Source organism: Lutra lutra, chromosome 10 (genome assembly GCF_902655055.1).
Source record: "Lutra lutra chromosome 10, mLutLut1.2, whole genome shotgun sequence".
NCBI classification, from domain to species: Eukaryota; Metazoa; Chordata; class Mammalia; order Carnivora; family Mustelidae; genus Lutra; species Lutra lutra.
The window spans coordinates 55,188,644-55,200,727 of NC_062287.1; the positions used below are offsets into that span (position 1 = coordinate 55,188,644).

Here is a 12,084-nt window from a genome sequence, read left to right on the forward strand (position 1 = left end):
TCACCTCTCTGAGCCCTCACTTCTTCATGGGGCCCCTCTGCATATTTTGATCAAATAGATATTTGGAAGGTGTTCATTATATGGGAGGTACTGTCATAGGTGGTGAAAACCCAGCAGTGAACAATGTAGATAAAAATTTATCTCCTTAAGGAGCTTGCCACTATTAAGTAACCTAAGGGAGGCTGGAAGTGAAACGTAGTCCCTTTCTTGTCATCCTGAAGACTGGTTACAGGGTGAAGTTCAGCTCTGATGGGGTGGGAGTTCAGATAGGAGAAGATCAAGTGAGCTGATCCAGGAGGGCTTCCCGGAAGAGGAGGCATTTAGCTGGGCCTTGAAGAAGGAAGGCCCAGCTAAATGCCTAAATGAGGGCAGAAGTGGGAAGAGGGTATTGCAGGTGGGAGGCCAGTGGAGGCAGAGCTGCAGAGACAGGACTAGATAGACCTAGGATGACAGTGAGGAAGTGGGGATGGCTGCAGACACAAGGCAGGAGGATGGAGTGGGACCAGGTGGTGACAAGGCCCCTGTGTCTGCCTCTGCAGTTTGGACTGGATTCGAAGGCCACGGGAGCCATGGCAGTCTCCTGAGCAGGGAAGGGAGGATTACAAGGGAAGGGGATGGAGGCACGTGACTCTGCCTATCTTCTGCTCTGCCCATGTCCATTAGGAATTCTGTGCGCCTGGTTATCAGGAAGGTTCAGTATGCCCCCGAGAGGCCTGGCCCTCAGCCCACAGCTGAGACCACCAGACAGTTCCTTATGTCGGACAAGCCCTTGCATCTTGAGGCTTCCCTGGACAAGGAGGTAGGAGGCTTGGACTTGGCAAGGGGTGGGAGCTGTTCGCTGGGGGCAGGGACCTCCAGCTCAGCTCTCTCCTGGTCGCTAGAGCTCCTGGGTTCAGGGAATCGGAGACCTCCCTTGGGGGATTAGGGAAGCCTTGGGGGCCGAAAGGAGGGGCAGAGTGGAGCATGAAGCTGAAGGATGGGATCGACTTTAAAGTCAGGTACCTCCTGAAGGGATGTGGGTCCTGGCCATTTTCCTGCACCTCTCGCCCCCTTTTGCACTGTGGGCATGCCTCTCTCTGTGGGGACAGTCGAGGGCAAGTGCTGGTGGCAAGATTTGAGCTGAGGTCCTTCAGTGAGAATTCTGACCCGGTTTCCTCAGTGAGCCAGCCTTTCTCCTGCTTCTTCCAGAACCCCCTGAGTCTAGAATTCCTGGCCTCCAGAGCCAGGAGGGACTTGATACACCACCTAATCCAAATCCTCCACTGAGCAGAGGGGGAAACTGAGGCTGAGGTAACTTTCCCAAGGTCACGCCGCTCTCATCCTCTTCATCATTGTTATTACTATTGTTCTCACTTTCTGGTGACCAGGTCAGGACTGGAGCCCAGGAATATCACCTTCTAATCCAGTTATCTTTCAAAACCCCACCAAGGCACCGGTCTAACCTGCCCAGTGCCTTAGCATCAGTGGGACGTGGCTCAGGAACTTGAGGCCAATGTCAGAGTGGCCAGAGTCTATGTAGTCAGGAGTTGTGTGGGGGGCCTCTTCTCCCTCCCTCTGTCTAGAGCTTTAGTACCCCCCGGTCCAACCCTCCTGCCTTCTTCTGCCTCCCAGATCTATTACCATGGAGAACCCATCAGCGTTAACGTCCACGTCACCAACAACACCAACAAGACAGTAAAGAAGATTAAGATCTCGGGTATCCAGGGCAGAGGGCCAACCCAAGGGGCGGGCAAGAGGGTCTCCTCCCAAGGGTTGGGGGTAGCTGAAGGCTCTCCCCTTGTTAACAGCCTTGTAGAGAACTACCAACCTGAGGGGAAGCCCAGGGCCTCCTCTAAGCCAAAGGGGAAGGCTTTTGAGGCTAGTAATGCAGGCTGCTCATTGGCCAGGTAATAAGTTTACTGTATAAGCTGCCTACTCTTAGGTTCCCTGGGTTCTCAGCAAAGCTGTCCCCAAGGGAGGGTTTTGATGATGGGAGGGAAGGGTGCCTTTGGGCTATGCTTCGGGTGCAGATGGGGTGGCCTCTTGCAGGATCCCCCGGTGCACTCCAGGGATGAACATCCCCAAGTCGAGGGAGCCTGGGATGCCTGGGAGCGGCAGCCCCGGCTCACACCACCTTGTCTCCCTCTTCCTCCCAGTGCGCCAGTACGCGGACATCTGCCTTTTTAACACAGCCCAGTACAAGTGCCCCGTGGCCATGGAAGAGGCCGAGTAAGTGAGCACAAGCCCAGCCTTGGATGTGTGGGGCTGGGCAGGGAAATGGGAAGCCCTGGCTGTAGGGACAGGGGCACGTGGTTTTTTTCCCACCTGCCAGAGGGCTGGGCCTTGGACTTCCTAGCCACTCATGGTACATGATCCCAAACAGCCTTTTAGAAAACACCCACTTGATTTTTAGCTACAAGAAAATGCATACTACAGTCAAGGGAAAGATCTGCTCAAACTAGAATGACAAAATGAGAGCTACGGAGTTGAAGGGGACCGGGGCTATAATTACACTGTGCTGGAAACCTAGATTACAGGGCAGACTTTGCTCTGAGCTTCCTGGCAGCCAGGGCAAAGAGGGTAAGGCACTAGGTACATAGCTTTTCTTGTCTGATGACAGACTAATCCAGCTCATTGGGTAAAATGGTTGTCTGTGGGAAGGCAGAGAATAATTATATATAAAAAATTTAGGTTTGAGAGGCAGCTATTGTGGTTGGGCTGGAGTTTTGTCTCAAGCTTGTTAGCAACTCAGGCAAGGGGAGAGCTCTCCAGTGAAACGTCTTTTCTCACCAGAAGGAAGTAGATGCTCCCGTTAGAAGACACATCTGGTTTTTGGTTTTTTCCTGACCCTGCCTCCCTTTGGGAGGCAAGTGCATTATGTGTCATTTTTCATGTACGTGTGTGTTTATGGACTAATCTAGCCCTCAGTATTTTGGAAAGTTACAAACATGTTTTTAATGCTACTCTGTGGTCTCTGAGTTGTTCTAACTGGGCTATGGGGGTGATGGGATGGGGTGTGTTTCCACACCTGCCTCCCTTCTTCCCAGTGACACCGTGGCTCCCAGTTCAACCTTCTGCAAGGTCTACACACTGACTCCATTCCTGGCCAACAACCGAGAGAAGCGGGGCCTCGCTCTGGACGGGAAGCTCAAGCATGAAGACACAAACTTGGCCTCCAGCACCCTGTGAGGACCCACCTGCCCTCTTCCCTGCCCCCCTCCCCGGGGGTCCACAGCCTTCTTTCCCACCAGTGCCTGTCCATGCTGTGGTCATCCTCTCCCCAAGCATGGTCCCTGGCCCCATCCTCAGGAGCTTGAACTGTAGGGAAACTGTCCCCTTACTCCCATCCCTATCCAGGGCTGCCCCAGAAAGCCAGATGGGCCCCTAGACCAAGCTCCCTCTGTCAGTGCTGGGATCTGCTGGCTTCCCAAAGGAGGGCAACCCAGAGAGGCTTCCTGCAGGAGGCAGTAGCTCCTGACTTAGTGTCTTGAGTCAGGTGGGGTATGTCCCTGAGGCAGAGCAAGGCTGGAAGGAAAGGAGTGGCTTCGGTGGGAGAGGATGGATCAGGAGGTGAGTGGGGAGTCTGGGGAGATGTGGACAGTGAGCTAGGCTACAGCAGGTGTTGGTGTGCCCCTCAAAGGGATCCCTGGGCCACATGATCACTCTTGTCTCGTGGGCATCACTGACTTGGAGGCTGCCCTGCTCTCGTGGAGACCCCTGGGGTATGGGGAACGCGTCTCACCCTATCCACTGAGGTCTGACCTTTTTGTGGGGCTCTGGCCTGCCTCTGCTGCACCCCTGCCCTGGACTCCCAACGTGGACCCTATGCTCCAGCCACACAGCTGGTCACAGGCGTGCTAGCCGCTTACCTCCAAGACTTTGCCCTCTTCTTCCACCCTGGCCCAAATCCTACCAGTCATCAAGACTTGGTGGAGGGGCCACCTCCTGCTGGGTCTTCCCCAGTACCTCCTCCCCTGCCTTGCCAACCTCCCTCCCTCGCTCTGAACTCCCTGTCTAGCCCTTTGTGCCCCATGGGTTGCTGAGTAGTGGGAGAGAAACATCCATCCTCCCAAGGGTAGTAGGAGCCCCCCTCCACATGCTGCTGGGACTCAGACCCAGGGAGGAATGGGGCTTATCAAGTGTGCCCGAGGAGTGAATTTCATGGCCAGATAGGGGACCCAGGGACCCAGGTTCCCCCCGACTTAGGGCAAAGCTTCCCTTTCTTATATGCTGGGCTCTGCACATGGTGGCTGAGTGACCCAGGAGAGGGACTGATGGCGACTGCCCCCACTGCACCCCACCCTTGCCGTGTCTCTTCTACCCAGCGATCATCAGTGAACCTGCTTCCCTGTGTCACTTTGCAGGTTGAGGGAAGGAGCCAACCGGGAAATCCTGGGCATCATTGTTTCCTACAAAGTGAAAGTGAAGCTCGTGGTATCACGGGGCGGGTGAGTGTTCTAAACCAGCCCAAGACTCCCTAAGTGTATAATGGGGTGTCCCAGATCACCCGCAGCCCACTGCCCCATTCTGTCTGATAGCTGCATCCATCGAGAGGGTAAACCAAGCTTGAAGACTTCCTGTTCCTTCTCTCCTCCTTCATGCCTCCCTTTTCCTCCTCCTCTGCCCCCCTGCCCTTTCCTTGTCTCTCTCTCCCCCTTCCCCCTCCTCTTCCTCCCTGTCCCTGTCTGGACACATAGGGTTGTTGTGGGAGAAGCTTCCTCAGAGTCTGTGCTGGGGGGTCTCCAGAGGGTTCTATCCCCTCACTATGTCTTGGGGCCCAGCACCCACCCCTGCTCACACTGATCTGCTAAGGAAATGGCTAAAGGGGCTCAGAATCCCAGTGCTGGATTAGGGATGTTCAGACTCTCCCATTTTACAGATGGGGAAGCAGAGGCCCAAACCATTCTCCAGACATTTCCTGAAATGTCCTCCCCTAACTTCAGGTCGCAGGCTGGGCACTGGGGTCACTGCAGTGGACCAGACATATTCCTGCCCTGGAGCATGGTCTGTGCCCCACCTCAAAAGGGGGGAGCTCAGATAGAACAACTTTTCCCCACAGATGGGGCCTGCATGTTGTCCTAAACCTGGAATTCTGAATCTGGGCATTTTGTCTGACTCATAAATTTCTATGAAAAGATTTGCAAGCTAATAGCATTAGACGTTAGAGTCATGCCCTATGTAGGTGGCTTTATCTAATACTGACCGCATGTTCTAGGACATCTCAGAATTGCAAATCCCAAATCCTGTGTTCTTTGACTCTCCACGACTTCCTTGAGGAATCCTCGGTGAATCCCAAATTGATTTTTCCTGCCGTCAGAGAGGCCTCCCCAGGGCAGGCCGCACAGGGGTTGGCTATCATGTCTCCTTTGCCGAGGGGGATTCTGGGGGCTCAGCGAGTCCTGGGATTTCGGTAACCCCCCCCCCCCCCCCCGTCCTCCACCCGCCCCACACCCCACCCGGCAAGGCTAATGCCATTTCTGTGTATCTCTGAATGAGAGGTCACATCCGCAGAGCGGTGGGTGGGAGTGTGTCTCAGGGTCTACCCTACCCCTGAGGGCAGCAAGGTGGTGAATGAATGTGCTTTCTGTTTTCTTCCTCTCTGAACTCTCTCCTGAACACCTCTCCCGCCTCCTCTGACCCACCCAGCCTGTTGGGAGACCTTGCATCCAGGTAAAGCCCCTCCCTTCAACCTGACCCATGCACCTTCCTGGAGGGTCCAGAGACCCCTGGGCTGACCATCCGGAACTGTAGGGCACTGGGTTGGGAGGAATCTTAGCAGTCACTTTCGATGGCCAGTCTCCGGCATAAGTGCTAGGACTAGAATCCTTTCCAGAGGGACTAGGGAGATGCAGTTTCTGCTTTAAAACAACCTTGCCTTGTTCTTCCATCCCTCCCAAGTGAAAGGAACCTTGGCAGATAACAAAGTCAGCTTCCTGGATCTGGGGAAATAGACCCCCGGCCCCCATCACACAGTCTGATGTTTTGGAGAAATGCAGGCTTTATGGCTTCCAGACTTGTACCCTAATGAGAATTAACTGCTGGCCATGTGGAGAGGGAGACCTAGGGAGAGGTCCTGTGGTCCTGATCTTGTACACAAGGTTCCTTGTAGCACCTGGATCCTTGCACCTTCCAAAAAAGGCATGTGCCCCTCATGCAGTGGTTTTGCCTCATCTTGTCACCAGAGGGCAGTAGTGTTCACCCCAAGAAATCAGGCTCTTTGGAGAGGTGAAATTAATTCATTTGAGTTCAGTTCAATATAATTCAGTAAATATTTCTGGAATCCAGATTTATGCCCAGCCTTGTGCTACAATTCTGGGGCCCCAGGGAAGAATCAGACCTACCCCGCCCTTGATCACTCATGGCGTGCTGCAAGGTTAATGTCCAGATTTTTCCATCCATGCACTGTATGGCTTTCACAAAGGTTGACAAAAAGCATTCTTCCCTTCTGTTAGTTCACTCTTCCAAGTGAACCTGGAAAAGCAATCTGCTTGGCAAGCAAAAAGAAAAAAAAAAGGAGCCAAATTGTTTCAATAATCTATGAATCCCATATCCCCATGGAGGGGAAGTAAAGCTTGAATCTGGCAGGTAAAAGTTTCACAGTTCAATCAAACCTTTTACCTACATCATCTCCTAGAAGTTCTAGTGGTTCTAGAAGTTAAGCGTTGTTATCCCCATTTTCCAGATGAGCTCAGTGAGACCTGAAGATATAAAAGTGTCCCCCCAGACACTGCTGGGGGCCTGGTTGCACAGCCTCTGTCCCTTCCTGCTCTGTTCCCCTCTCCCTTCCTCCCTGCCACTTGGGCCCCAGCAGAAAGGTCAGTAAGATGAGTCACATTTGACAGGGACTTCTAAGTGACACCAGCCTGAGCTGAGAGGAGGCACTTTTGTGGCTGCTTCTCTAGGAGTAGAGAGCAGAGGTTGGGTAAGAATGTGAATTATGCTGTCAGATTCCTCTCTCTCACTTCCAAAAAAAAAAAAAAAAAAAAGAAAGAAGGAAGAGGAATCCTGTCTCTCATTTCCCATTAAAAGCTGTGTGGTCTTGTGTGATATATTTTTCCTCCTTGTGCCTCAGTTTCCTAGTCTGTACCTATGGTACAATAATGGGACTGTTGTGGAGATTAAATGAGCTACTTAACATCCTTGGCACAGAATCAGTACCATGTGTCTGCTCTTGTTATTATTTTGCTTGTCAGGGCCCGGCAGAGGGAAGTCTGGGTCAGAAGCACTGGGCTGTGTCAGCACATCCCCTGTTCTTCCACCCCCACCCCCCACCCAGACCCTCCATCCCTACAGGGCTTCGAGGAAGGCTCATTGCATGATGTCAGTAGCCGTGGGCCCAGACAACCTGAATTTGACTAAACTGACCTCAGCTGTACATCATCCAGGTGGCAGGGGGCTAGGGCCCCCGGAGTACTTTTTTTTTTTTTTAAGATTTTATTTATTTATTTGACAGACAGAAATCACAGGTAGGCAGAGAGGCAGGCAGAGAGAGAGGGGGAGGCAGGCTCCCTGCTGAGCAGAGAGCCCGATGCGGGGCTCGATCCCAGGACCCTGAGATCATGTGAGGCTTTAACCCACTGAGCCACCCAGGCCCCCCCCCCCCCCCGGAGTACTTTTACAAGAGCCTCCTGGAGATGTTGGGAGGTGGGACTGAGTAGGGGGGAGAGGGAAGGGCAGGAGGGCAGTGTTAGGGAAGGCTGGGCTGGCCGCAGCGGTCTGAGGCCTCCAGGGTCCCAGGGCGCCTCTGGAGCCATCCAGGGACCAATGTGTACATGGCCTTGGGCAGTCCTTTCCCCACCCCCTTGCCTCTGCTCAGCTCATGAGAACCCAGGGATCCTTATCAGGAAAAGGGAGGTTTCCATTTCTTTTTGGAGGTAGCAGAAAAGGTCTTCTAATTCAACTTATAGAGGAAGTAAGGTTCAGAGAGTGACAGAACTGGGGCCTGAGTCTGGATTCCCTGCCTCAACTGAGAGCTACCTCCTCCAACCATAAACCCTTATCCAACCATAAACCCTTCCCCAGGCCTCAGACTGGTAGGGCATTGAGTCTTCCAGCCTGAGACTGACCTTGAGGCTCACTGGGTCTGGGTCTTTTTTCAGTGACGTGGCCGTAGAACTGCCCTTCACCCTAATGCACCCCAAGCCCAAAGAGGAACCCCCACATCGTGAAGGTAAGCAGGATCTGCGGGTCACCAGAGTGGGGGTTTCCTGGTTGCCCAACCCATTCTCTACCAGCTACTGTCTCTCCCCATCACCCCATCTAAATGTGGGTTAGCCTGCAGCCCAGGGTCACTCTTTTTCCTCACCCTCCCCAGGATTTTTTGTGAGGCCTACACTCCTCTATTTGCATCTGACTCCCCTAAGAAACAGAGGTCTGACTCCTTTCTCCATGGGGAGGGAGGCTGGGAGCGCTCTTGGAGCTCTTCGGGCCGTTCTTGGAGCTCTTGTCTTGCATCCAGACATCGGGAAGGGGCTGCGCAGATTAAGATGGTCCCTGGACATATCTTAGTGATTTTTCAAAGTGATACCAGATTGGTCATATTTCTGTAAATCTAAGACTGTTTAAGTTGAAAGAGGCAATACTATAGTCTGTACCACAAAGAAAGAAGAATGTTCCTACAATTAAACTGTGAAATGCCATTGGTTGTAAAATACACCCCAAGTTCAGAGTTGTGCAGGTGTGCAGGTGTGGGGGGAAAAGTAATGGTTGTCTTTTTTTTTTTTTTTAAAGATTTTATTTATTTATCTGTCAGAGAGATAGAGAGAGTACAGGCAGGCAGAGTGGCAGGTAGAGGTGGAGGGAGAAGCAGGCTCCCTGCGGAGCAAGGAGCCCGACGTGGGACTTGATCCCAGAACCCTGAGATCATGACCTGAGCCAAAGGCAGCCGCTTAACCGACTGAGTCACCCAGGCATCCCAGTAATGGTTGTCTTAACACTAAATGCAAGTCATGTATTTAAGAAAAGAATCTAAGTCATGCAGGACACATGCCAAAGAGCAGGGTCCAGAGGTTTTTCTGTCCTGGAGCTGCTAGGGGCCTCTGGGGCCTCCTTGGACCCTCCCTGGACTCTCCTTCCTGCCATTAGGATGATTTGGGGGTGTTTTCAAGACCAGGGACCAACACTTCTTCCCCACCTCCCTTCTTTCTTAGCCCTCCCCACCTTAGCTTGGTTGCCTTAGGGTGGGGACCTGTGTCCATTTGCCCCGTGCGCCCTGCCCTGCCCACTAACCCACGGGCCTCTGCCCACCCCCTGTGTTTAGTTCCAGAGAACGAGGTGCCAGTAGATACCAATCTCATAGAACTTGACACAAAGTAAGCTAAACCCTGCCCGCAGACGTCGCGGGGGCGGGGGGATGGGGCTGGGATGGAGGCGGGCAGTGGGGTCATTTGTGTATATCCTTATTAACCCCTGAGGAACAGCCGGTTTAACCCCATGTGCTGAGAGCTGCCTCTGCTCGCCTCTTCAGCAACCCGCTTGCCTGCATGTGACTTGAAGGACCCTCCGTGCCTGTTCCTCTTCCTTCTGCCTTGGTGGGGTCTGTCTTCCTCCCTCATCCTTGCACGTCCGTCCGTCAATCCGTTCGTCCATCCACAACGCCTGCTCGGCTTTCACAGGGCTGATTGGGTTCGGGGGCCCTGGGTCCGGCTCTCCAGCCCTGCCCGCACCCAGCCAGTGGAATCAGGCTGTGGGGTGGGGAAGATTCTAGGAGCTCTTGTTGCTTTTGACTCCTGAGGACAGATGCGGATTTCCCTGCTGTCAAAGGCCATCACCTCACCGGACAGTGGCCAGAGGGGGAGGACCTGGGCGGACTTCCTGAACCACCTCCAGAGCCAAGCAGCTTTCTCTCCAGCTCCAAATTCACCCTTTCATTGTCTCCCAGGAGATATTTGGGGTGTGGGGTCTCAAGTCATGCCATGAGGATGTCTCACAGGGCTGGCTGAATTCTGTGGGGTGGGGGACTTGGTGGGCTTAACTCTACATGTTATGTGATAGAACAGAACTCACTGTTCTTAGAAGCAGCCTTTGTCCCAAAAGCCCACTCAGGTGCCCGCTTTCCCCACCTACCCTTCCTCTAACCCCACAATTTAGATTTGCTACCCTCAGACTCCCTCCTATCCAAGATCACTCAGGGTAGAGTGGGCTGACATCTCCCTGGAGAAAGGGCGTTTGTGGTTTTCTCTTCCACCAAGCCAAGCCCACACGGTGCTGTGCAGAAACAAGAATTCTTCCTGAGGGTAGTTCTTTTGGTGGGTGGTAGGGTTTCTTGGGCCGGTTCTGGGGGATTTGAAATATGCTGGGAAACGACTGGTGGCCTGGCCTCTCCCGGTAGGACTAAGTTTTCCCTCTGGCCCCAGCCCAGCCACACCGCACCTCCATCCCTCTTTGATATCTCCCCCACTCCCAGATCCTTCAGAACCGGGTCACTGTCCAGTCCTGGTCACTTTCCAGGCTGGTCACTTTCCAGCCCTTAGGCATGAGAGTTGAACTCATGCATCCCTCTGGGATTTCCACAACTAGCTGGAGCCCAGATGCGACCAGTCCCACTGTCTCCAGAGGGCATCTAGACATGCCAGCCTGGAAGGCCTTTCTGTCCACAGGCTACCCCGGGGACCGGCCTCTGAGTCCCCTCTGAACCTCTGGGGTTGCCTGCTTCCCTGCCTGGCAAACAGGCCCCATTTTCCTTGTCTTTCCCACCAGTGATGATGACATCGTGTTTGAGGACTTTGCCCGCCAGAGACTGAAAGGCATGAAGGACGACAAGGAGGAGGAAGAGGATGGTACTGGCTCGCCACAGCTCAACGACAGATAGACTGGGGCCGGCCCTTCCTCTGGGCAGCTCCAGGTCCGCATTCATGCACTAGGATGCTTATTCGTCTTCTTCCTGTCCTTATTACCCCTCCCCCTTTTCCTTCTAGTTCCTTCCGGGGGGCGGGGGGGCCCAGCGGTCTTCCAGGTCATGGTGGTGAACCTCTGGCCTCAGGATTGGCCCCACATCACCACGCCAGCAGGGTCACGAGGACCACCTTCCCCCCATCACCCCACTCATGGGTCACCCTCCAGACTCTTCTCTTTTCCTGCTGACCCCCAGAAAGGCCATCCGGGCTCTGGCCTTGGGATTTTACTTGGGATGAGGATCAGAATGGGGAGGGTGGGGCAGAGGGCTCAAGATACGGGAGAGGATGCCTGTGGCCCCAGGTGGCTGGCGCAGCTCTGGCAGCTAAAAGATGACCACGCTGAGGGCCACCCTCTTCTGGCCATGAGAGGCAAACCTGTGGATTGATTCTCAATGCTTTTTACAGTCCGGACCCACCAAACACCTCTCCCCTTCCACCCCTCCATCCCCATCCTGTGTCCCTCTGTGTCTCACAGTGACATTGGTGAAGGTTCACAGACCCCAGGAGTAGAGAAAAACCACTGGACTGACTTTCTTACCAGCAGTTACCCAGTCTAAGGCAAGCTGTGTGAACTAGCCCAAGTCTAATTCAGTCCTCTCAGGATGTGACATCCCAGCTACCTTGTACCTTATACGTGTGTCCTATCTATACACATGCACAGAGGGAGAAGGGAGGAGTCTTCGCAAAGCACCAACAGGCCTCATAGTGAGGCCAAGCTCCTGGGGGCTTTTCCAGAAGGGTAGCTCCGAGAGATGGGGTTTAGGGGCAGGAAGATGAGTATCTGCTCAATTCCCTCCTTTGCAGACTTAAGAGCAATCAGTGATCCCACAGGAAGTAAGGCTGGAGGTCCAGATGGGGCTGGGGACACCGGTCCGGTCCCCTACTACCTCCCTTCACAGCCCTCCAGGGCTGAGCTGGGCTGGCCCTGCAGGGTGGGAGAGTGTGCGTGGGGGTCATCATGCCCACAGTCAAAGGGCCTTCTGCCCCAGGAGGTGGCGTGGTCCATCAAGATGCCCTCCCCTAAAAGGAAGGGGGCTGCTGGGTAGCAAGGAACCCTTCATTTCCTTGGGGATTTAATGACCCCCCAGTAGGTCCTGGTGTCATGGATGCCTGGTACCCACTGGCTGGGGTTGATGTGATTGGGGCCTGCGACAGGGCAAGGCAGATGATGAGGCAGAAAGTGATAAAAGGTATTTGTTCTTGTCTGGTC

At 53.8% G+C, this 12,084-nt stretch overlaps 1 protein-coding gene across 6 annotated transcripts in view; it reads left to right on the forward strand.

Annotated features, from left to right (window-relative positions):
• ARRB1 (arrestin beta 1) overlaps positions 1-12,084 on the forward strand; it is a 69,720-nt gene extending 57,636 nt beyond the window's left edge. For 5 of the 6 annotated variants that reach the window (XM_047691562.1, XM_047691561.1, XM_047691557.1 and 2 more), the window contains exons 8-16: positions 664-799; positions 1,612-1,696; positions 2,136-2,208; positions 3,027-3,164; positions 4,344-4,427; positions 5,626-5,649; positions 8,079-8,149; positions 9,239-9,290; positions 10,678-12,084. In XM_047691562.1, coding sequence (XP_047547518.1) covers positions 664-799; positions 1,612-1,696; positions 2,136-2,208; positions 3,027-3,164; positions 4,344-4,427; positions 5,626-5,649; positions 8,079-8,149; positions 9,239-9,290; positions 10,678-10,789 — 775 coding nt within the window. In that variant the 3' untranslated portion in view covers positions 10,790-12,084. The remainder of the gene's footprint in view (positions 1-663; positions 800-1,611; positions 1,697-2,135; positions 2,209-3,026; positions 3,165-4,343; positions 4,428-5,625; positions 5,650-8,078; positions 8,150-9,238; positions 9,291-10,677) is intronic. The other variant, XM_047691559.1, reaches the window with a different exon arrangement.